The sequence below is a fragment of the Tuber melanosporum genome (genome assembly GCF_000151645.1).
Source record: "Tuber melanosporum whole genome shotgun sequence assembly, scaffold_19, strain Mel28".
NCBI lineage: Eukaryota > Fungi > Ascomycota > Pezizomycetes > Pezizales > Tuberaceae > Tuber > Tuber melanosporum.
In genome coordinates, this window is record NW_003298852.1 from 149,766 (window position 1) to 176,934 (window position 27,169).

Genomic DNA, 27,169 nt, shown 5'->3' on the forward strand with positions numbered 1-27,169 from the left:
AGAAGCAGCAATTCAGTGTAAACCGCAAGCCGACTGTTAATAGCCATAGGGAAATGGCAACCATTCAGGTAGCAAATCTCAAGAACCATGAGATAGTCCTCAGGATGCCATGGTTGCGAAAACATAATCTGACAATCGATTGGAACAAGAACAAGATGACCTTTACAAGCGAACTATGTGCAATACGATGTCTCAACAGTTCGACTGTGGTCTACTTGACACTAATAAGAGAAGTGAAAGAAGAAACTTTGCATGCAAAGTTCGCCGAAATGCAGTAAGATAAGAGAGTCCAAATACAAAAACTGGACCAAGAGGCAAAAGTGCCTACCAAGGGTTCTAAAGGGGCAGCAGGACACGACCTGTATGCCAACGAAGGAATCGAGATACCTGCCAATGGGCAGGCAATAATAGCAACAGGAATAGCCATCCAACTACCAGAAAGCACCTATGGAAGAATAGCACCCCGCAGTAGTCTAGCAGTCAGATATCGACTCATGACCATGGCAGGAGTGATCAACGTCAACTATACAGGTGAAATCAAAGTGGTCCTGGCCAACCTAGCTCAAGAGGACTACGAAGTCCAAAAAGGCGATCAAATCGCACAGTTGATCATCGAAAAAATCAACAAAGTGGATCTGCACGAAGTAGATCAACTGGAAGAAACCACAACAGAAGACAAGGAATTTAGAAGCACGGACCAAAACCAGCCCGGTACAACAAAGAGAATCTAGATCAAAGAGATCACAGCACAAGCCTTTAGATGGTACTATCGAATAGGAGATACAACAGGAATTCTCAAATGGATATACAAAGACGAAAAAGCAGTCCTAGCAAAAATCAACATCAGCACAGAACTAGCAATCTGAGACAAGAAATACCAAAGCAAAATGGGATGGAAAGAATTGATTCCAATCAAATATCATCAATTCAAAAACTTCTTCCAAGAAGAGGAAGCTACTGAGCTACCACTTCGAAGACTAGGAATCAATCATGAAATTCAGCTGGACAAAGAAAAGAAAACAGGAAAAACAAAAGAGATTCCGTACAAGAAGTTATACCCAATCGGAGAAGCGGAGCTCAAAGAACTTAGGAAGTACATCAAGCAAAACCTAAAGCGAGGATGGATCAGTGACTCCTTCGCATCAGGCCGGTCCCCAATACTATTCGTTAAAAAGAAAGATGGAAAAATGAGACTCTGTATAGACTACAGAGACCTCAATTTGGTTACCAAGAAAGATCGATATCTACTACCCTTGATTGGAGAGGCACTGGATAGACTACTGTCAGCAAAATACTTCACCAAACTCGACATCAAGGACGCATACCATAATATACGCATCAAGGCAGGAGACGAATGGAAGACTACATTCACCTCAAGATACGGAATGTTCAAATACTTGGTTATGCCTTTTGGGCTAATCAATGTACCTGCTTCATTCCAGAAATAGATCAACAAGGTACTCAATAAGTACCTCGACATATATTGCATCGTATATTTGGACGACGTACTCATCTACTCGGAAAACATGTAACAATACCAGAAGGATATCAGCAATATCATGGCCACAATACAAGGATCAGGAATGAAGATCAAACTAATAAAATGCGAATTCCATAAGGAGGAAACGGAATACCTTGGATTTATCATCAATCAAAGTGAGGTCAAGGTTGACCCAGTCAAAATGGCAGCAATATGGGATTGGGCCAAACTAAACAACAAAACAGATGTTTAATGCTTTATGGGATTCTGCAACTTTTATCGAAGGTTCATAGAGGGGTTTAGCAGGCTTGCAAAACCACTCTATAACCTAACAAAGAAAGGCAAGAAATAGGAATAGGGAGAAACGGAACAGAAAGCATATGATGTAATATGAACGCATCTAACATCGGTACCCATACTGGTTCATTTTGACCCAAACCGAAGGACAATGATCGAAATGGACGCCTCGAAATATGTGTGCTCAGGCATACTATCGCAACAATGTAAAGACGGAAAATGGTGGCCAGTGTCTTACCAATCCAAGACAATAACCCCCACAGAGTGCAACTACAATGTTGCAAACAAAGAACTATTAGCGATAGTTCAAGCATTAAGGGAATGGAGAAGATATGTTTTGAACAACGACCATCCAGTCCAAGTTCTAACTGACCATAAGAATCTGGTCCCATTCATGACTATGAAAGAACTGAACGACCGCCAGATAAGGTGGATGGAACACCTTAGCAAATACAACTTCAAAATCGAATACCGACCAGGCAAAGAGAGTGGAAAGCTAGACGCTCTTACAAGAATTATAAGTGACAAACCACAAACGAAAAAAGACGAAAGAATCAAACAAAAAACACAAACACTTTTACCAAAAACTTACTTTGAGGCAATGGAGGTTATCCAATTCACATCCACTGAGGAAAAGGAAATTGAGAAGGCAAACGAAAGAGACAAAACAGTTCAGGCAATAAGTGAAGCATTAAAGGAAGGAAAAAAGGAGATGAAAGAAATTGCTCTGAGTTTATGCCAATGGAAGGATGGAAATATGTGGTACAATGGAAAACAATGGATTCCGGAAAAAGAAGAGATAAGGACAGATATTATACGACAACACCATATTATCCGAACAGCAGGACACAGAGGAACGGCTAAAACCACAGAATTCATCACAAGGTCATTCTATTGGCCAGGACTGCCTGAAGATGTCCAACAATATGTCAAAAACTGCGACATATACCAAAGGACGAAAACAGTTAAACACACACCATATAGATTACTGAAATCGAACGAAGTTCCCGAGCGACCATGGGAAACAATTACTATGGATTTCATTATGGACCTACCAACATCGGAAAATTACGATAGCATCCTGGTCGTAGTGGATCATCTGACCAAAATGAGTCACTTCATTCCAGTCAGAAAAGATATCGACATGCAGAATTTTATACAAACATTCTTCCGAGAAGTCTGCCGACTTCACAGCCTTCCAAAGAATATCATTACCAATCAAGGAACACTATTCACATCAGGACTATGGAAGAAAGTAACTGGAGAAATGGGGATACAAAACAGGATGAGCACAGCGTTCCACTCCCAAACGGATAGACAAACGGAACAGGTAAATGTGATACTCGAACAATATTTAAGGGCCTATGTCAATTATCAACAAGATGATTGGTAAAAACTGTTATCAATGGCCGAATTCGCATACAACAATGGAAAGCAAGAAACAATCGGCACAACACCCTTCTTTGTGAATTACAGACAACATCCACAAAGTCAGACTACATATTATACGATTAATGTTATAATACCGGACAAAACAGATATGGAAAAACTACATGAAACATTACAATATGAAATGAGTCAAGCATAACAACAACCAAAAGAACAATATGATAAGCACCGAAGACCAGATCCGAACATACAACTGGGAGATATGGTATGGCTAATACCACGCAATATCCATACGATGCGACCATCAAAGAAATTGGACTACAAGAAAATCGGACCACTCAGGATAATGGAAAGAGTGGGCAGCCAAGCTCATAAACTCGACCTTCCACTCTTGATGCGAATAGATAATATATTCCACATCTCACTCCTTGAATTACACAACGACAACAAGTTTCCCTCATAAACAATTATGCCTCCTCCTCCGATTGAACTCGACCGAGAACCAGAATACGAGCTCGATGAAATAGACAATTCTCGCTTCTTCTACGGTCACCTCCAATACCAACCCAAGTGGATGGGATATTCGCCCAAACACGATAAAACTTGGTACTTCACACACAACTTTGAATACATACAAGATGCCATCTCAATCTTCCACCAGCGATATCCAGGCAAGCCCAACCCAGGTGACGATCATGTTCAACCAAGACAAAGGCGAGGGAAAGGCTCCTGTGCCATTGCAACAACATGAGGGCTAGGGCGATAGCCCCCGCCAAACCACACCGACCAGCTCCGAATACTCATTGATGGGGCCAATTGACAAAGAACTCAGAGAGAGGGAAAAACAAGTACAGCATAACGCCATGTCATGGACGGTAAGCTATGATGACAGTTGCCAAACACATTTTGGCGACAAAGAAGGCTCAGGATGGTTCCCAAGGGAATGTCGAAAGTGTGGTCCACGCCCGGACCACGTCCTGAATCATTGGCAACAATGCTTCAGAAATGGGTGCAGGATGCACAGGACACAGAAAGTCTCTGCAGGATACTACCCGCAGAAGGATGAAAGCAGGAAAGAGTTGGAAGGAGAAGATGCCAGGAAGGCATGGGCTGCGAGGATACAGTCCAGGGAGGGAGGGGCCCAAAATTCCTCAGCAGACACAGAACTAGATGTCAGGAGCCAACACACACAGGCAAATACCGGGACTCCAAGAACAACTTGGCCAGGGCGAAGCCACAATTTCGGCAAACGACAAAATGATCACGGAGCTAAGACAGCTGAATGATAATCAGCGGTACACAATCGAAATGGCAAATCTGACCCTAGAATCAGTAAGGGTCAGATAGAGGACAGCAGATGAAAAGTTCTACAAGCTGAGAAGGACCATGCGTGCGGTGGGATGGGAACTATTAAAACTGGGAGAAAAAGCCTGATGGGACTCAGGCTTAGGGGGAGAGGAGCTAATATCACGAATATGGCTTGGCGAGGAAAAGGTTTTCACGTGACACATGGTTATGAGTCACAGGTATGTTATTGTTTCACACATATGACTCATTCAAGTCAAATGATTTGTTATGTGTAGGATTTGTAATGCTTTCGCACATGGCTCAAATATGAGTCATGGGAATGCACCTGGTGAGTATGCCTTGTGAGTATGCCTTGCGCGTAGGCCTGGTGCATATGATTTATGTTTTGCACATGACCTCATTATGAGGTCATGGATTTCACACATATGACTCAGTCGTGTTATATGACTTGTTTATTGCGTTATGATTAGTTTCTGAGTTTTGCACATGACCTCATTATGAGGTCATGGGTTTTGAGCATGTGACAACCTTGGTCACATGATTAGTTTGTTATGATTTGATTTCGCACATGTGACCACTTTGGGTCACATAACTACTGGTGGGAAGAACACTATATAAGGAGACCGATGTGGCCGAGGAGGATAGGTTCTTCATGCTTTATTGTAAGTACTTTTCCTACTTATTACTTTAACGAATATAAAACACCTTTACAATCTTTATCTTTATTGCAACGTTATCGTTACGCCAAGGAAAGTTCGTTACAAAGACGAGTTAAACAAAGCTTACCATAGGCGTTCCTGATAAATGACAAAGGTCTTGTACTATCGGTAACGTAGGCAGAGGCCTAGTGCTATCGTAAGACAAAGAAGAGGAGAAGAAGAAAAAGGGAAGTATCATTCCCCATCGTCAAGACCTAACCATCCAAGGAGGAATCGTTACAGTAAGTTATATTTAAAGAGGTACATAATTTGTATGAGAGAAAGATGTAGTCCGTAAACACTCAGACCTGGAATATAAATATTGAAGTATCTTCCAACCTGTTAGACATCATCAAACAATGGAGAAGAGATCTTAACAATATAATATTGTTCTTACAATTCTTTATTACTTTAACTTATTTCACTCTTAGTAGTTATAAATGAAAGAAGTATTTCTTTAACCCTTCTTAGACAGATCTCTGTCCATATAAAAGAATCTTAATTGGCCTTGACAATACTGAGTCTATCAAGGTTGTCTCCACCTAACAAGACAATAGGAAATGTATTGAAAGAAGAAAGAAAGGAGATAAAGGAAGTGGCCTTAGAGTTATGCGAGTGGAAGAAAGATTACCTTTAGTATGAAGGAAAAGCTTGAATCACCAACTAAGAGGAACTAAGAAGTCACCTGATTTCACAAAATCACAACACCCCCTTAGCAGGATACAGAGGGATAGCTAAAACTACCAAACTGATAAGCCAAATATATTACTAGTCAAAGATAAGAGAAATTGTTAGACGATACATCAAGAACTGCAACAAGTGCCAGTGGACAAAAACAGTATGACATCTACCTTACTGACTACTACAACCAAATAAAATACTAGAAGAACTATAGGCATCAATAGCGACAGACTTCATTACAGATTTACTGACATCAAATGGATATGACTGTATATTTGTAGTCATTGACAGTATGATCGAAATAAGCTATCTTATCCCATATAAGAGAGAGATGAATATACAACAGTTATTTGATTTATTCATCAATAAAGTCATAAGACTTCACAGAATATCACGAGATATCATCACAGACAGAGAAACACTATTCACCTCTACCACATAGAAAGAGAAAATGGGAGAATCTGGAATCAAAAGAAAAGAGAGCAGGGCTTTCCACTCCTAAACAGATAGACAAACTGAACAAATGAATGCAATACTGCAACAATACCTGCAAGCATATATTAATTATCAACAGGACAATTGGCACGATCTATTGCCACTTGCTGAATTCTCATACAACAATAAGCAGCAAGAAAATACCGGCATGACAATATTATTTTCCAATGGAGGACAACATTAGAAGTACCTAAACGTTAACCATTAGCATAGAACAGGTCATATCAAAATAGCAGAACATGTATGATTACAGAAAAAGTGGAGGACAGTGATAACGAATGCACAACTATCATTGAAGAAATACTATGATCACAAGAGAAAACTAAATCTGAACATATAATCAGGAGATATAGTGTAGTTATTACCCCGTCACATCAAGACGATGAGATTATCGAAGAAACTCAACTACAGGAATGTATGACTATTCAAAATCTTAGTAAAGGTCAGGACAAGTGATTATAAGCTGGCCCTCCTGTTGGAGATAAAGATACATTCAAAATTTCACATCTCACTCCTTAAACCTTATCAAGAGAACAAATTTCCCTCTCAAATCAAATAAATCCTACTGCTAATTGAAAAAATCAGTGAAAATAAATATAAACTAGATGAGATCATCAACTCTCACCAATACTACGAGAAACTTCAGTACTGAGCTAAGTGGACTGGATATTCCCCTAAACAAAATAAAACTTAGGACCTGGTATAACAATTCTACTCCTTCCTGCTTAGTTCTTTAACAGGTAACAACCTTACCTCTTCTGTCTCCTCAATATCTTGATAGCTCAGAAAGCTTCTTACCTTTATTGTTACTTCAGATAACGATGATTGTCTTGTACTCGTATTACCTCTTGTAAGCGAAACTTCTTTCTCACGTATTGTTATCGAAGATGTGTATAAAGTATTGATTTTACTTATAGTATAGGAAAGAACTTAAGTGGTTGCATGAGGAGTCTGTACTGGAAGTCCTTTTTTTTCTTTCTTTTTTTTTCTTCTAATCATTTAATTACTTGTTTAACGTACAAGAACATCACATGCAGCACTAGCTATGGTGTTAAGAAAACTCCTCTACCCCAGACCAAGAGAAAACCTGTATCCTAAATGTTTATTTTGGGAAGCACGGTAGGAGTTGTAAGACTCTGAAACAGAATAATCACTTGAGGAATACCAGTGACAATGATAGATCTATTGTGATAGGACAAGGCTTATTTCCTATTCTCTCCTTCACTATGGGCGATATCCCAGCTTTTAAATACATAGAAGATAACAGAGTGTCACAAACGAAAGAGGTAAAAACATGAAGACAACTATGACACGTATTACCAGTAAAAGACAGCTGTACTTCGGGAATGAGTGACAAGAGTAACTAGAGTGATGCAATTCTGACAGTAAGAGAAGAGATTGCAATAATGACTAGTGAGCCTAATATAGAAAGGTACCACATCATCCTCAATTTTCAACACTAAAGACCCTCTAGTACAGGCCCAACCGCATATATCCCAAAGGCAATCAATTCAGGTACCTGGTCCATAGACCTCAAGACTTGAATGCAAAAGGGTCTCACCTAGAAGCCAACTATATGACCAAGAAGATTCCTCGCCCAAAAGACTACCCCTCCCACTAACTATATGTAGCTAACAGAAAGAAAGCCCAACAAGCTAGACAGGAAAGCATAAGGAAAAACTCTATCCTGTAAACTACTAGATCTGTAACGGCTACAAACAAAAAATAACAACTACCCACCGAACTGCCAGATTGCTGTTTATAAAGAACTATCCCCAACGTGGATGGCTAGTAAAGTGCCCTGGGGCCAGACACTCCCAACCAGCTGAGATGCAGATGTAGTACAATACCATGACCCGCCAATCGAGAACAGGAGCCTGGGTGTGAGGTCTAAGGAGAGGATATTTTAATAGAGAAGATGCCACTCAGCAGTAGTGTACCAGCCAAAGATTGACCATGGGCAGGCAGCAGGCCAAAACCCTAAAACACCATGCAGCAGAGAGAGGAGGTAGTAGAGTACTAGCCAAGGAGGGAAGAAAGTAGGGTGCAAGCAGATACAAACGACATGAAAGATAGAGGGATGACCAAATGCCCCAGTGCAAACCTGACCAGAGAAACTGAACTGTTACCATTTTACTACATCTCTCATATAGTCCCTTGTTCTCCAAGAGACAGCATCACCTAGTAGAAGAGATCCCACCGATAGTAGAGGGGCAGAAGCACAAGGAGAGGAAGGTGACTGTAACTTGAACTGAGCGACTAGGAGGGAATTGTCAAATCACACTGTGAGACAGATCCTGAAGTTACTAGCCAAGGTGTACCCCATTAGGGATCGTGCAAGTGGGAAGAAGGGCGTCCACTACTGCTAGCACTATCTAGAAACGAAGAGAAGCAGCTCACAGTGCCAAAGCTAAGTGAGCCCCTATTAGCGAGACAGGACTACTAGGTGAGCCCAGATAGCTCCCCCATCAAGCAGACAAGAAACCAGCGAGGCAAAGGTGGGAGAAGATGAAGGAGTTAACCATGTTCCTAGGCAGAAACCATCAAGAGGGCAGAGGGGAGTGGAGGAGGCCCACAATAGTTGACGTAGTATTGCCAAACTATGTAGAAGGAAAATAGGAGTGAAGAAGTATGCTGTAATAGAGGTTCTTTTTTTTTTTGTTTTTTTGTTTTTTTTTTATCTTTTTATTTTCTGTTCTAAGACAAAGATTAGGTACAGGGGTCCTACAAGCTTAGACTAAGCAGACCCAAACCTCTATCCCATCTTATTCTGCAATAGCCAAAAGAAAACCCGGAGCCCTAGAAAGGCAAACACTAGCAGCCAGGTGCCTGATTCTCAGATCCTACAACTTGAATACAGAGGGTTCTTGCCTAGAGCCACCAATACCCCACTAGTCCCCAGTCTAAAAAGCTCCTCAGCCAGTCTCCCACATGGCTATCTATAAATAGTAAAGATGGAAAGCCCAGCAACCCATTGTTTAAAGTAAGAAAAGCCCCCATCCCAACAGTATACCCCCTACCGATCATAAGAAAGTCCAAACTAAGGAAACTGCAAACTGCCAGCCGAAGCCAACCTCTTGCCTACGACAACAAGATACCCGGCCTGAACTATGGGATAGACCATACCTGTAAAGTTGAAATAACAAATTGGCACACCGTATAGGTAACATAAACATATATCTTGAACATATGGCCCAAGGAGGTAAGCAGGAGAAACTGTATGGAAAATACACCTACTGTATTGGTGAAACAAAAGTCCCAAGCTGACTGTCTGGGAGGGCCAGTAGAGCTACCCGAGATAGAAAAAGAACAAGTGGTAGTAGAATACCAGCTGACCATAGTAGGGTACAAGCCAATGTGACTGAAGAGAAAAGAGAGACAGGGCCTAAAGCTCCAGTGCAAACCCAACTGAAACTGAACTATTACCATATTACCGCATCTCTCATATAGACCCTTGTTCTCTGAGAGATAGCGTCACTTAGTAGAGGGGATCCCACCGGTGGTAGAGAGGCAGAAGAGCAAGGAGAGGAAGGTGACCGTAGGTAGAACTAGGTGACTAGACAGGTATGGTCAAATCTTACCTCGACACAGACCCAGAAGTTACTAGCTGAGGCGTTCCCCAATGGGGATCATGCAAGTGGGAAGAAAGACGTCCACCACTACCAATGCTAACTGGAAGCGAAGCGAGGAAGCCAACCATGTCAAAGCTAAGCGAGCCTCTATTAGCAAGACAGGACTACTGTGTGAGCCCAGATAACTCTCCCATCAAGCAGACAAGAAACAAGCAAGGTAAAGGTAGGAGAGGATAGAGGAGTTAACTGTACCCCTAGGCAGGAACCATCAAGAGGGCAGAGGGGAGTGGAAGGTGGCCCATAATAGTTGACGTGGTATTGCCAAACTATGTGGGAGGACAATAAGAGCGATAGAGCATGTATACTGAGGTTCCTGGACTTCACAATTTATACAGACAACACACCCAACTCTAACTCTCTATGACTTATTCCTTCGCATTACTTTATCCTATGACTCATAATCACAAGTCACGTGAGATCCTCAGCTGACTCGTATGAGTCAACTGTGTAACATACCTAAATCAATCATAAACTTTATAATAAGTCATGTGTGCTAAGTGCATCACATATGTGAGACTCGTGACTCATAAGTATGAGTCATGTATAAAAGTCATAACATCATGTGACTCACAACTGTGAGTCATCACTTAACAATAAATACCTATGACTCGCAAGCACAAGTCATGTGAAAACCTTTATTCCACCTCGTCAATCTGCCTTGTCAAAATCTAGATTGTGACACCCAGCAGAAAATGTTGACAATGCTACGCACACTAGGACTAAGTTCCATGAATACTACTCAGAGAAGCCAAACCTAAGTATATATCAAACTCAAGCCAGTCAGTAATGACTAGCAAGAAGTATCATTTATGGTACCTAACGAAGGATGGGGAGATTGCTCAAGGACTACCACTCTGTAACCAGTACAGCTACTAGATTAAGGGTTTTTTTTATGTTTTGTTTTAAGTATTGTTTGATATCATACTTGGTTTGTTTTAAGTATTGTTTGGTACTTGGTTTGTTTTATGTATAGTTTGATACTTGGTTTTATTTTATATTTTGTTTTAAGTATTATTTAATATTTGATTTTATTTTGTGTTTTAAGTATCACTTTGATACTTAAGGAGTTTTACCAATGTATATCAGTTGATACCCTTGATTAGTTTTATTCATGCTAGACATAAACATATTTGTGTATTTAAAGACCACCTGATTCTACAATGGAAAAGGCAGACTTCAACTAATAGTATTTTTGTAACTGGTACAGGTACTCGGTTATTGGTTTTGTTTTATATTTTGTTTTAAGTATTGCTTTGATACTTGGTTTGTTTTAAGGATCATTTGATACTTGGTTTTGTTTTATGTTTCGTTTTAAGTATCATTTGGATACTTAAGTTGTTTTACCAAAAGTGTATCGCTTGATACCTTTGATTGGTTTTGTTCATGCTGGATATAGACAGATTTGTATATTTAAAGACTGCCTGATTCCACCATGAAAAAGGCAGACTTCAACAGACAGTATTTCAATATACTTGGTTGAATGGTTACTACTTTGTTTTCCCAGTACACCTTCGAAGCCTTCTTTCATTCTTAGCTGTCGCCTTCTCTCTGATAGAGCAGGCCACCTGTTAACTATCGTACCTATTACCAATAATATGATTAGTACTTTACAAACACGTTACAATTTTAATATCCTTGGTTGTTTGGGTTGAGTGAAGTAATTGCATAAATAGGCAGGTCCAGTAACCTTCTGTTAGGTGGAGACAACCTGTATAGACTCAGAGTTGTCCAGGTCAACCAAGATTCATTTCTGTAGATAAAGATTGTCTAGAAAGGCTCGAAATATACTCTTTTCATTTATAACTACTAAGAGTAATGTGAAGTAGGTAAAGTAGAATAGAATTGTAAGAACAATATTATATTGTTAAGGTTTCTTCTACATTACTTGATGATGTCTAAAGACTTAAGAGACACTTCAATATTGATATTCTGAGTCTGAGTATTCACAAACTACATCTATCTAATATACAAACTATGTACCTCTCCAGTTATAACTTGCAATGTCGGGTATTCTTCAAAGGTGTGAACACTTGGAAACCCTGAAAACACTACACACTCTCTTCGACAATTACTATTTTACTAATTAGGAACTATTTAGTTACCAATTGTAATTATCCAATCTGCAGAGTCTTTAGACTTATAGTCTAGTTCTCAAGTCAAACTAAGTTGGCCCCAGTAGTCTCCCTTATCAATAAAATGATCAGTTTCATCTGCAGGTTTGTATCTGCAGAGGTAGTTGTAAATTCAATTTTCCTAAGTTACTGACTTTAAACCTCCATAGCTGCAGATCTAACTAACAGATATCTTCCAGATAACTTCTTATTAATGCATAGGTAGCAATCCTACCTGATCAGTAGATAATGCCTTTGTTACTCTAGGAAACAGGGTTTCAGTCGCTATTTTAGTATTAGGAATTATTCCTATAACTACAACGCTCTCCTGGGCTTAGTTGTAACACTCCATGAAGTCCATTGGCTTCTATAGTAGTGTTTTTCAGGGTTCTAGACTCTTCTAACTATCATAGGGTAGGTACAAATATATTCGTTTCTTGTAGAGATCCTTTAACATTCGATACCATATCTTTGTACAAAAGCATCCTGTCACTTAAGACACTAATCAATGATGTAATATTTTTAGGGCATAGTAACTCTCTAAGTAGTTGACGGACCTACTCTATTCTACTTTCCAGACTTAGCCGAAGTTCCCCTCTCATATATCCTGCAAACAGAATCTGGTCACATAGATGGCAGTGATATATACAATGTTATTCTAACACCTTAAATTCGGTGGCATTATAGTCACAGGACACAACTAAAATAGATATATAGGATGACATGTGGGCCCCATAAGGGGGCCAGAGGGGGGTGTTGGAGACCAGAGATTCCTATTCTGAGTGGAGTTCCCCTACTTAGAGTGGTTCTTAGTTATCGGATCCTGGTACTCCTAACACCTCCTGTGCAAACTACTCACGCAACCACTTAAGTTCTTTCCTGTACTACAAGTTGAATCTATGCTCTCATCCATATACAAATATCGCCTGTGATACTACGTGAGAAACAGGTCTCACTTATCAAATAAGACGAGACTACAAAGTTACCGATAGGTATTATCAAAGGTAATAATGAGGACAAAGAGGTCTTAGGACTATTGAGGTATCAGCAAGGTAAGGTCATTACCTGTTGAAGAGCTAACATAGATGGAGTAGGATCATTACACAATACAGGATCAGATTCTACCCTAGTTTTTATCAATTATTAGATAGTTTCAAATATAGTAGTCAAAAAAGTAGTTATAGTAAATGGAATAGCTTGACTTGTATACTACAAATCTCTGGCCAATAATCTCAAGAGTCCTTATAGACATTCAAGTATTATATGACTATATTAATAAAAATGGAATTAAAATTATTGCTTAACAATTATTTGTAAAATTAATTAAATTGACTAAAATATTCAAAAAGATTGATAATAAAATCAAACCTCAATATATTTTAAACATTATTGCACTTACAGAATACCAGTTTTTAATATTTACTCTAGGTAAAAGAAAAGAATAAAAAGAGAAACTTGAAGTATTTTCGAACTATCTAACTCTCTGTCCAAATTCCCCGACCAAAGGTTCAGACTCACTACCAGGTACCGATTAATAGCACCTCTAAATACATTATATTTCACTAATTAAGTGCCTAAAAAGGGCGAGTGGATTTTCAAAAATATGGTAATTGCCTTAATTATGTAAAACCTGTGGTTATTGACTATTAAATACAGTGTAAACTCATATTATAAGTTCATAGAATAAACACAACTTATCTGTTGGGAATACGAGAATCTGATAACTAGGAATTACCCTAAGTAGGATAACTGCACTCGGAATTGGAATCCCTGGTCTCTAACACCCCCTCCAGCCCCCTTAGAGGGCCCGAACATTATTATACATATCAATCTCAGTTGCGTCCTGTGACTATAATACCAGTAAATTAAAGGTGTCAGAATAATACCATATACGTCACCACCATCTCTCCGACCAGATCTTGTTCGCAGGATATATGGGAGGGTACCTTCATCTAGGTCTGAGAAGTGGAATGGAGTAAATCTGTCAACTACTCACAAGGTTACTAGGCTTTAAGGATGTGATATCTTTAGCATAAGCCATAAGTAACAGGATATTTTTATACAAAGAGATGGAATCGAATAGTAAAGGATCTCAGTGAGAGACCAATACATTCACATCCACCTTACAATAACCAGACAAGTTTAGAATTCCAAGGGACACTACCATAAACACCAATAGACTTTACGGAGTATTACAACTAGGTTTTGGAATACGATGTAGCTGTAGAGATGACTTCTAATACTACAACAGCAATTGAAATCCTGTTACCCAGAGTAACCAAGGGTTGCCGACTGAGTGAATATTTATCAATCCAGTGGAATAGCTTTCTGCGAATTAGTAGGAAGCCTCTTGGAAGATACCTATCAGTTGGGTAAGGAGTTATAACGGTTTGAAGTCAGGCGACCTAGAAAGGTTGCGATTACAACTATCTTCGTAGATGCAACTCACAGATGAAACAGATCATTTCATCAATGACGGAGACAATTGGGACCGACTCAGTTCGACTTGAAAACTAGGCCATAAGTCTAAAGACTCTAATAATCGAATAACTACTATTGGGAACAGTATAGTTCCTAGTTAGTTATATTGTAATTGCCAAAGAGGATGTGGTGATTTTCAGGGTCTCCGGGTATTTGCACCTTTTAAGAACACCTGACATTGCTAGTTATAATCAGAGAGGTACATAGTTGTATAATTAATAGATGTAGTCTGCGAACACTCAGACGCAGAATATAAATATCGAAGTACCTCCTAAGCTTTAAACATCATCAAACAACAGAGAGGAGACCTTAACAATATAGTGATGTCTTTATGATTCAATTCTACTTTACTTATATTACTTCACTCTCAGTAGTCATAAACGAAATGAGCGAATTCCAAGCCTTCCTAGATAATCTCCATCTACAGAAACGAATTTTGCTTGACCTAAACATCTCTGAAGTTTATCAGGTTGTCTCCACCTAACATTATCTCTCCTTTTATTAGTACCCTTTACTTTCTCCCAATAATTACGTGTTCTGGTCCTGGTAGCTTTAAATTCTTTTCTACAATTAGAAGAGTTTAAGGGTTAATACATAATTCAAATATCTGGTGAAAGTAATATGCAATAATCCACAACCCAAAGAAATGTCATAAAAAGCAGTAGAAAGTAAATGATCAAGCCATCAGATTTCATCAGCCAAACAAGAATTCGATATTGTCAATTCTTCAATTGTATAGAACCCTATCTATAGATGGGAGAACATTGCCTAAGAAATACAGGAAAGGAGAGAAAAAGAAAGAAGGTGAAGTGGAAAAATGGAGAAGTGGAGAGTGATAAGTTAAATCAAAAGGAAAAAAAAAAAATCTAGCTTGGATTCAACAAGAGAACTGCTACCAAGCCTAGAGTCTAACTGAGGAAAATTGGTAGGAGATAGGTAACAAGGAATGCTATTTCAGTCGGCGGTCCTAGAGGTTGACTCCCAAGCGCTGCAGTCTTGGTCCAAATCGGGTCTTTCTGCCGTCATCTGCAGGGCCCACTCGTCAGTCCCAGGTACTGGCGTGGACGGACTCCACGATGCCCGTCCGTCCTGGGCATCCTCCCATGTACCATAGCCCGTCCTGTCCGGACCGAAAGACGGACAGACAGGACGGTTGGGAACACCGGCAGGTGTTAAAATCTTTGTCCATTATGATCCAGTTCCAGCACCACCCTTGTCTTTCTCATACTCGTCCCCGTTACTCTGGCGGTTTTGATCCTTGGTATTAGTCTATTACGGAGCCTGTTTGGGTGCAGGAGAACTGAAAACAACATGATTGAAGACTTGGGGTCAGCATTTATATCAAGAGAAAGGGGAAAAAAAGGCAATGAGGAATTTTTAGATCCAGTTTGACAACCATAACACCAACCCAAGTTCAATCCCCTAGTAACTCAACCATATGTGAATAAATGAAAAATGCAGTGACCAAACCTTCCAACCAAGCTATCATACTTATGAACGAGTCGCTCACTTACTTGACCTCCCCACTTCAAGTTCGATGACAATTCAAACACCATTGCCATTGCAGCGCACATGCCCACCTAACATCCATGGTGAGAATATTCTGGGTTAGCGGGGGAGACCTCAAAGGGTTGATAGTTTAGAGATTAGTTACTCTCTGGTATGGTAGTATGGGTAGATCGATAGATAGCGAAGCACTTGGTACCCAGCTATCCAGCGCTACCTTATAATATGTAGCACCCCGCATCATACTGATGCAATAAAACGCCATAAGTGACCGTGTTAAAGAATGCGTATGATTGCCCACGGTCCTGTACGCTCTTGTGAGTAAGCAGAATAACTATATTCCTTCTTGTTTTCAGTGTTCCCAGCCGATCTGTCCGTCTTCGGTGCAAGGCGGGATGGGCTACGGCTCATGGTCCGTCTTTTTGGGGGTACTAGGATGGAATATGCCCGGGGAGGGGAAGACCGGACGGACTGTAGGGGACTATAGTCCTAGCGCTTGGACCTCAGGTACTAGCCAAATTGAAACCATACACCTTCAAACGGATTCTTATCACATCATGAGATATCACTCATGCAGTACCCGGCCGTCTCCAATAATCCCCTGTAGTCCTCCACCATCCCCCAACCGTCCCTGGCAATCCCTCACCATTCTCAGTCATCCCCTGCAGTCACCTGTCGCCTCCCGCCGTCCACTCCCCTCCCCTGAACTAGCACGTCTCAGCCTGTAGGGCCCACTGTCCGGGTGGGTGGGTCCAAAGACGGCTGCCTGCACTTTTACCACCGTAGACTGACTCCAGATAGCCGTCCCGTCCCGTCCAGGGCTCTTGGTAATTCCCCCGCTGGGTTCCACAGAGCCCCCGGACTTTTGGGAATACTGGTGAGGGACATGCAGTCTCATGATCAATTGAAGGAGAGGAGCTCCAGGAAAGTTATTTGTAGGTTGCGATTGGATTATCATTCAGAAATCCTAAGATGCCAGTCCGGTTCATGGTCCGGCCATAGCTTTGACAAGGCTGGGTCTGTCCGGGCGAAATCATTCACAATGGCCAAAGCCTGGTCGAATTTTGTAGCAACCCAAGTCAAAGCTGCCAGATGCCCAGGTAAAAAGTTGTCAGGTGCCGAGGTAAAGCCGCAAGATAACCAGGTAAAGCCGCAAGATTCCCAGATAAAACCGCCAGATGATCAGGTAAAACTGCGAGATGTCGAGATAAAGCCGCATGGTACCCAGGCAAAGCAGCAAGATAACTAGGCAAAGCCGCCAGATTCCCATATAAAAACCGCCAGATGCTCAGGTAAAGCCACAAGATACCCAAGCAAATCCATCAGAATCCCAGTCAAAGCCGCATGGCACCCAGATAAAGAGGCCAGATGCCCAGGCCAGGCCTGGCTTCAGTTTTGAAAACCGCTTTCCCGCAGTCTGGCCAGGCCTCTCCTGAAATAGCCTGGGTCAGTCCGGTCATACCCAAAGCCCGACGGACCGGCCGCTCCGGTCCACTAGCCATCGACACATGTGGTTTCCATAACTACCCTAGAGTAGCCTGGACAAATATTTTGTGCATAAAGCTTTTATTGAAGAGTCGCGTACAGAGTGGAGATCATGAAGACATGAAAAAATGAAAATGAAAATGAAGGAAACAAGGTGGCAGCCAGTATTGCGAGGCAAGGAAAAGAAAAAAAAAAAAGCAAAGAGTAATACATGAGTATAAGAATCAAAAGAGATCGAGAAAATTGACCAGTACCTAAATCTATTTTCATCCCAATACCCATTATAACTCACACTTGCCGTTCATACTAAACCAAACCAATTTTCAAGACCATTTTAAGTGAAAGTTTAGGGCAACCCGGGAGTATGGCCCTTTTTCAATGCGTTGGCGATGTGCTCCAGGTACTCGTGTTCCTGGCGGAGAAATTCATCGTCGGCAGCATGGATGAGGGTCGAATAGTCGGGTTCCCCCTTTTCCTTTTTTAGAACATTGGCGAGGTATGGACTCCCAGATTGATAGGGTGCGACGGTGGCGGTATCTTCGGAGGCCCCGGGATTCTCTTCGGCGGGGGCGGGGGTGTTGATATGATTTTCGGCCGTAATCCAAATATGGTCCTGTTCCCAAACCATTTCCATAGCGTCAACTCCATCACGGTTTTTGAAATACTCAATGGTACCATTTGCATGAAGTTTTTCCTCATGCTGGATGTTATTAATCGCAGCCAACCAATCTGGGTGGGCTTGGATAATGGTATGTTCTTCATTGGACTTGCTGAAGAGGACGACGTTAATACCCGAAGGGGAGTGAGCCAAGGGGAGAGCCTCGCCGGGATACGACTCCGTACTTATAATCCGGTCTTTCATTCGTCTCCAGAAGTAGTGGCCAAAGTGGGAATCAAACCAAGGCAGAATGGTGCGGAGGTTGACTTGGACTTCAGCTTTGGGAAGACGGTTCAAAAAATTATCTTTAATCGCCGAAATGAGGTTCTCTGTCCCGGGTTCGCATATAGCAGCCGTAGTTGGGAGTTCAATGATAATTGAGTTTAGTTTTTTCCAGCAACCCTTCCAGAGTTGGGAGCAACAGTGTGCTCCCGGACCTCTAACATGGAGGTACTCGAGGGTATTGAGGAAAGTTGAACCATTCTCAATCACAACTCCGCCGGGAATTCTGTATCTTCCCGTGAGAAGCATACACAGATGTCGATCGGCAGAGCGTTCACGGAAGTAACGAAGACTCCGTAGAGGTGAGGCCTCCTTATGGGCTGCAAAGGGGAGGGAAAGAGTAAGATGGGTAAGATTCGGAAACCTAAGATCTGAGTCGACAGGTCGTGGAACAAAAAGCCAGGGGTTTGCTACTCAGTATGTTAGCTAAGACTTGTCCGTCAATATTAGGCTATCTTAGGGCACTTACACCAGATGTGTCCAGAAATTACCAATTTTTTAAGACTGGCTAGATTATCTAATCTGCCGAACATCTTACTTAGAAGATGAGTTGCCGGGATGCGATAGTATACTGCGACCATCTCTGTATCTTGTCCACGACTAAGGCTAGAAACATAGTGGGGAATATCGGACTCGTGCATCTCAGAAGCTCCCGGCCCCAAGATCAAAGTCTTCGCATGAGTAAGAAAGGATCCCGGTTCATAATCCCCTTCATCTATTTAGTTAGTTTCACAAATTGAATATTAAATATATACTGAAAATATCTGGTATAAAAAGAAAACTTACCCTTATTCAACCCATCACCACAATCTACCTCCATCTGGCTCCGGTCATCAGAATCACCACTGTCCTCAACAGATCCATAATCCTTAATTGATTTGTTATCCTTAATAGATATATTGTTAGTACTAAATTCATAGTCAATGATAGAACTGTTTGTAAAACTCACATCAATTGACCCATCACTAAGATTCAAATGCCCACCAATGTTGTAACTACCCCCCCTAACCCAACCTGGTATATTAAGCCAATTCCAGTCCCCATGTTCTTCATCATTCTCATAAATTTGTGCCATCAATTCATTAGAATCATGAGAGTCTGGACGTTTCCACCATGGTCCTGCACCATAAGAATCAAAGTGGTATGGTGATTCAGCTATCTTACCGGGAGCCAAACCAGTCACGTCCCCACAATTCTCATTAGTAAAGGAGTATGTAACTCCAAAGGGGTAAATCTTTGTAGGTCTGTTGATGATTGGCTTTTGTGTAGGGATTTCATTGCTCCAATCTTTTCTTTGACGCTTCTCAAAAAGGAGTAGACGTTGCAAATTGAAAGGACCATCGATGTAAACTGCATTTCTTGTCATGTATCCCGCAACCATCTTATACATGGCCTTAGACACAAGAAGTATATTATGAAGAGAATTTTCTAGCTCGTAAGCAATTGTATGATTCAACAACTGGGATGACTCCGCCTGTTGGTTCAAGTCTTGTGTAATAGGTATCTGTGCCTGATCCTTGATGATCGAAAGATTAGGTGAGAGTAACTGTATATACTCTTCAATAACCTTCTCTTGAATCTCTTGAGGAAACTTGGTAAATTGATAAAAAGTATCAGGAGACTTAGATGTTGACTCAAGATCCAAACTAGTTTGCTGTATAGGAGACTCTGACTGGTCAGACATCTCTTCAAGGGGACTCAGAGTCGAGTTATTCATATTATCTTCTTGATCCTCAAGTATGGTCAAAGGAACTTGAAAGGCTTCAAGGGGAGTATTCGAGGAAAGGTCGTATGGAGGATCTTCAGTATTGTCCTGTTGGACTCTAAAGGACTCACTACTAGTACTAGAAGAGTTCATCTTATGATAAACACAAAGAAGAGTAGCCTTAAATAGTGAATCCTGAAAAATAAAACAATCAGTATCAATACTAGTATTGAGAGACAATAGGTAAAGAAAAGAAGATAAAAGAAAAAGAAGAGGTTGAATTGCCTCAATTGTGAAGAATTATTAGTTGAATGAAGGTCAATAGCGATAGGCTATCATCAATTGGGTATTCCATTCAAACAAGATCAAAGGATATGACATATGAGAGGGAGTAGAGGCAATGGTATTTACCTTTATAGCAATAAAACATTCGTTTTATTAAGAAAATAGGGACAATCTATTCCACCTGGAGTGCCTTTGCCGAAGGTAGCGCAATGGCTGTAGATGATGGTCAATGACGGTCAATGGTCAAGGTGGATTTCTAAGAAGCAGTGCGGTGTGGAGGGTGTGGAGCAGAAGAAGAACTCGAGGAAAGAAAGGAACACGAATGGGGAATGGCGGCTTCTTATATAGCCTTCTTTGGAGTGGGAGGGCTCCATATATCCTAACCTACTACCCCTCCGGGCAGGGCACACAATACCTGATGCACCATAGTATGATACTATCACGATTGTACTGGTGCCAAGGTTGTGGCTCGCACCAGTGGGCACAGAGAGCCCGACAACCCAAACTCAACTTTGTGGCTCGACGTAACTGTGGCCCATCATGGTAACAGTGTGGCTCAACACCACTTTGTGGCTCGGGGTCTGTTTTCCTCCATTGGGTATTTACAAACGTTCCTACTCTAAAAATGATCGTTGGACAAAAGGAAATATGGCCACTTTGTAGACAGTTTGATAAGGTGCCGAACGATAGGGTAGCGAGAACCAACACTTCTCTCGGAGGAGAGTGATATGGTGCTTGACTTGATTGAGAGGGCTGACTCGTCGGAGAGAGCAGGTGATTCTCGTCACTGTATCATTCTCAACGCCCTATCAAGTAGCCTATATGGCAACAGATTGGAATCTCTGTATCTAAAACGGCACTAAGCCGCAGTGATCCCGAGTGGCCAGTCCAGGCCATGGTCCGGATCACAGGTCGGCAGTCCGGCCAGTCCGGCCTTGGTATTGAAAAGCCTGGGCGTGCGTCCGGTCGAAACTCTCAGCCGCCGCTAAAACCCGGCGGCGCCCAGGCAACCGCCCGATCAAGTCTTGGCGCAACCGAGGTCGGGTCTACCAGGTGCCCAAGTAATCCAAAGATATCTATGGACGGCCTGCAGGCTTTCCACTTTTAATCATTCAGAATGGGATAATAGGAGCAACATACACCTGATACTATTGATCTCACTTAAGGCAAGTCTTTCTCGTCCACTGATGGACCACTGTGGTACCCAAACACTCGCGCGGCCGAGTTGAAGCCGGACACCTTAGGTGACAATTCCCATAACGACCTCCCAGGCCACCCGGAAAGACGCTGATTGGTGGAGTTTGTATGAAGAGATGAGCGTGATCAGCACAATAATCCCAGTTCATCTGAGTAAACCACTTGAAGTTTCTTATTTGAGTTTAGCTGTCTGGGTGAGGGGGGTGTCCGAGTCGCTTGGGAGGCTGTTACAAAGTGTCCGGCTTCAACTCGGCCGCGCGAGTATACTGTCCTATCTTAAGACACTGTATACTATTTTTCGCACAAATCTCTGGCCAACACAGGCGGATACGTATTAACCTGATCCCATAAACAATTAGTCCTGTTGAATAATAAAATATTTCTTGATAATGAAATACATGTGATCCCTTGAAACATCAGCCTGCGGGTGACCCTGGCCGGGCGCGGCTTTGGTTTGGAAAGGCCGCTTTCTCACATTCCGACCCTGGACAAAGCTGGACGGACTGGCCGCTTGGGATCACTGCTAAGCCGTAAAGCTGTGCAGTACCGTTGAGCTACACTGTTACTATGGTGAACCACGAAAGTTGTGTTGAGCCACAAAGCCGCGTCGAGCCACAGAGCCGCATTGAGCCACAGAGCCGCATTGAGCCACAGAGCCGCATCGAGCCACAGAGCCACATCGAGCGACAGAGCCACATTGAGCTGCGTCGAGCCACAGAGCCACATCGAGCGACAGAGCCACATTGAGCTGCGTCGAGCCACAAAGCCGCATCGAGCCACAGAGCGCATTGAGCCACAGAGCCACATTGAGCTGCGTCGAGCCACAAAGCCGCATCGAGCCACAGAGCCACATTGAGCCGCGTCGAGCCACAGAGCCGCATTGAGCCACAGAGCCGCATCGAGCCGCATCGAGCCACAGAGCCACATTGAGCTGCGTCGAGCCACAAAGCCGCATCGAGCCACAGAGCCGCATTGAGCCACAGAGCCGCATCGAGCCACATTGAGCCGCGTCGAGCCACAGAGCCGCATCGAGCCGCATCGAGCCACAGAGCCACATTGAGCCGCGTCGAGCCACAAAACCGCGTCGAGCCACAAAAAACTGCGTTCAGTTGGCGGGCACTCTGGAGGAGTGCCACAACCTTGGCACGAGTGTCAGCATAGACAACACTATCTCTTTCGTCCTGAATACCTACTGTAAATCCAAAATTGCGTTTCCCCGATCAAGAATTTTCATCCCTCCTGTCATCAAGTATGCGAAAGCGCCGCCCGCGTCATGCATCCGAAGCCTCCCTACGTTCTCAAGGTCATGAGATTCAACCGGGCTCTGGTCCGTCCAAGAATAGTTCACACACTCGCAGCGTCTTCGGTGGGCGCGAGTGATATTTCATGAAGAAAAACTAGCTGAAACCGTCTGAGAAGCAGTCCACGGGACCTAGCAGGATCGCTCGGGCGCTTGACCCGTAGGCGGTAAATGAAGACTGTTCGTTGCGAACTTGCGATAGATCACGAGAAGCGCACTTACTTCGAGAACTAGCGGCAGGCAGGCAATTGTAGCCAGTTCATGTGGTACAAGCGTCAGGCACAAAATGCCGTACTAGTACGGCGCACGACTAAAGCTCCAGCAGCAGTGGTATACCCGAGAAACATGGCTCTGAGGGAATCCCTATTCCATCTCACCTCGATCAATTTTGAGCAAATACAATTGACCGATCGGGTCTTGGCCGTTCATGCAATTCATAATTCATCAATCTTAAAATAGCTCTCTCCAGTGTCCCGTGGAGCAATGGAAGGCCCGCATTTTTCTGACGAGCTCACGTGGCGTTCTGATACCTCTAATTTTGACCAAAATCGATATCAGCACCCCTATTCGATACCACTACCGTACTCGAGTACCGTGCGGTTCAGGCGCACCCGCTGCCCGTTATGAGAGACGCCGGGGGTTCCGGATTTTTCGTTCGTTATAGCGAGGTTTTGAAAGAAATCCTTATAACGAGGACCAACTGTATGGGGACGAGGGTGTAAATTCCCAGGGGGTTGGTTCGTTCGTGATAGAGAGGCTTCCCGTGTAAAGAGTTACTTTATAGCGGGGTGCGACCGGTATTTTTTTTTGCCTAACCCTTACAGACTACCGTACTCGTACCTTGCCGAGTTACGGTGGCGCCCTGACTGATGACAAAGCGAGATGAGGGAGACCCCTTGATATCCACTGTCAGATTATCGGCGGAAATCAACCGGCCAGGCCAGGATAGGATTAGCTTGATAAGTCAACAGAACTGCGAATACTGGTACAGTACTCGTACCCGAGCAGTCTATCGATACTGGTGCCAGCTAATGAGATCCAATACATTCCTGAGGTCTGATCTCGCGCTCAGCAGCCTTTTGTCTCTGAGCCGGGAGATTACTGGGTTACTTGTACTTCAAGCGATTCTACAGTACCGGTATGGTGCGGGTATGATAGATGAGCTCGGATCGCACCACATAGACTGCGCCGAGTCGCCAGTCGATGCATGCGAGGACCCCTCTTCTGCGCTGCGGGGAGCACACAAGGGTAGGTACGGTCCTTGTGGTCGGATAGGGGGTACCGTACCGTATGTCATACATTCCTTCCTTCGCGGGCCGGCCAGTCCAGCACTGGTGGACGGATGGTGATGGTCTAACTTTTATTCATTTTCCTCTACAGCAGTTGGGGTGGATGGGTGCTGACTTGTGTCGGCCGGTATCGGCGGGTGTACCGCAGCTGACAACAAGGTACCGTACGAGTGAGTGTGAGTACTGTACCGTACTCGTACAGCAGCCCGAATGGTCGGGTGCATGAATCTCTCCACCTTTTGCTATTGGGGAGAACCATCACCACAACTCATGCATACAAACAGCACAGCTTATCCTACTGTATTCTCAGGTTACAGGTATCATATAAACAAAATTTCATAACTGGCATTCTCATTCATTCATCCACCCACCCATCAAGGTTCGGGGCAAAGGAACACGTGTTTTGAACCGTTCATCACCTTGCCCTCCCAGGCTTATCGATATCGGATGCGAAATTGTGGACTACGCCGTTTTTATTTTATTTTTTAACCCTTCGGTTTTATAATGCTCGACTGCAGGGAAAAAGATGTTGTAAATTTATGAGCGAGTGAGGAGGGAGTGCCGGGTGTTGGCTTGTTATTGCAGATGGGGGTGGTGTTTTGATTGGTGGGACTCTGGCGAGGGAGGGGAGCTTTTGGCAGAGTTTTGGGCTCTTGGTGCTTCCTGTTGATGTGCGTTTATTGGACGGGCACGGTCTTGGTTGGACAAGCAGCGGTTGTTTTTTTTTTTTTTTTTTTTGTGGTAGGGAAGCGGCTTTACTCGTGGCATGTTGGAGCACTGGCACGGTATCATACCCGTGCATTTGGGGAAGAGAAGGAAAGGTCGGCCTTTCACAGTACAAGTACCGGTACAGTACTCGAGTACTCGTACTGTAAAAGTGAGGGAGTGGATGCTATGTACTAGTACTCGTACTCGAGTAACTTATTGATTTCTTTCCCTTTCACAGTGTGCCTATTGCGGTGATGTAATTTCCCATCAGAAGGTTCAATTAATGTTTGGTTCGTCAAGTTGGACAATGACCGCCCAGGAGCCCAGGAGTCCAGCCCAGGAGCCCACTCAATGCTACTCGTAGTACCGGTACAGTGCTAGCACTGTATCGGCAGGGAGGGGAGGGTTTGAATCTCGGCGGAAAGGGGTCTGGAAGCTTGAGTGTGGGGACTGAGACATTCGAGTGTAACCGAAGAAGGTTGAAAATTGTTTTTTGAAGCGTCAAAAGTGTGGGTGGAATTCTTTTCTGTTCCAAAGATTTGTGGGAATCCTTTACCTTATGCTGCTGGCTGCTGCTGGTGGGGGGGACTCACCTTCCAGCAGGAAAGAGGTGGGATAAAAAACTGCACAGGCCAGATTTGATCCAGTGCAGATTGCAGTCTGGAAATTGGAGATTGAAGCACTTTAGAAGCACCACCAAGACATAACACAAGTAGGAAGGACAACTTGGACAAGACCTTCTCCTTCTTTACCACGAGAGAGAGAGTGTGTGTGTGTGTGTTCCCTCCTCCATCAAATCCATCGCCACTCTCCCTCCATCTTGGGTAGACTCTCTGTGTATCACACAACTCAAAGAGAAAAGTATCACATCGTGCAATATACTCGAGTACTCGTACTGTGCTCTCTCACTCACCCCCTTCCTCCTGCCTGCCCCAGTCCTCTCCTCCCATAATCACCCCTCCCGCATTCGTGTACAGTACTCGTACAGTATTGGTGTTTTGTCGGTTGTCGTGTGCTCTTATTCCTCTTACCCATCCCCACCCACCGTCACCAATACCAGCATTTCCCTCACTTAAACTATCCCCGTTTCCCTCTCTCTCTGCTTCGCTTCTTTCCTCACCCGCAACTCCTGTCGAATTAACGATCTAAATAACTCCCTCCATCTACCCTTTCTTCTCGCCAACACTGGTAGGCCATTATCACCGCCCATTTCATCCGACGAGAGGGAATACCCTATTCATATCAAGTTTTACATTTTTCACTACCGCCCCCTACTACTGCTACCAGTTGCCGGCATCCCTAAAGGTTTTAGATCCCTTTTTGATTGCAACATCCCATCCCCTTCTTTTATCTTCTCCCATTTCGAGCATCCTATACATACAGTAATTACCTTCCCCATCTCTAACTTTCTTTCACCGGGTGGGTGTTTGGCGCGTTGTCAGCGTGCTCCGGTTGTTTGAGCTCTGCCCGTCCTTTTTCTTCTCTGCCTTGCAGGACACCGGTACGGTACTTTGCCTCCCCCCGTACCTCTTTTTTTTTTTTTTTTTTACCTTCTCAATTTTATTTTATTTTAAGCGATTGCTGTGGTGTTTTCTTTTCTTTTTCTTTGCCTCGTGCGTGTTTCGTTTTTTCGCCGTTTCAATTGGCTGCTCCATTCCCCGGGGTTTCTCTTTCTTTTCTTTTCTTTTCGTTGCTGGCCTGCTCACCAATTTGCAGTTTCTCTTTCCCGCCTGCTGCTGCTCAGGTCCAGACACATCCCCCCAGACAAGAGGCAGGGATTAATCGAATTGGTTTGGCGCGCCATGTGCTGCTGATCAGCCTCACACCTCTTCTTTCCCTCCTCAACCCCCAATTGTTGGTTGAACCGATCGAAATCTCCGCCTTTCTTTACTCTACAGTATCTAACCCACGGTATAGGTCAAAGTAAGGTGGTCTATATTCTTCGCCCCTTCGGGTCCTACTTTCTTTCTTCTTTCTTTTTTTTTCCCTCCTTTCTTTCTCTCTACTTCATTGATCTAATTCATCCATTTATTTCTTTATCTCTTTTTTTTTTTTTTTTTTTTACACCTTCATCAGCCAGGGCGAACGAAATAGCGCACTTTTCCTCCGCTAAAGCACGTAATCTTGAGGAAATAATTTGCTTTTGGAATTTCTGGGCCTTCCCTATTCGTCTCGTTTCCTA

At 43.1% G+C, this 27,169-nt stretch overlaps 1 protein-coding gene; it reads right to left on the bottom strand.

The window, feature by feature from the left end:
* Positions 1 to 17,627: 17,627 nt before the first annotated feature.
* Positions 17,628 to 20,766, bottom strand: GSTUM_00005300001 (uncharacterized protein). XM_002837392.2 has 5 exons: positions 20,620 to 20,766; positions 19,453 to 20,403; positions 19,290 to 19,389; positions 18,973 to 19,212; positions 17,628 to 18,913 (listed from the first exon to the last, which is right to left on the bottom strand). The coding sequence occupies exons 2-5, from the start codon at positions 20,359 to 20,361 to the stop codon at positions 17,910 to 17,912; spliced, it is 2,253 nt and encodes a 750-aa protein (XP_002837438.1). The 5' UTR covers positions 20,362 to 20,403; positions 20,620 to 20,766; the 3' UTR covers positions 17,628 to 17,909.
* Between the last annotated feature and the right edge of the window lie 6,403 nt (positions 20,767 to 27,169).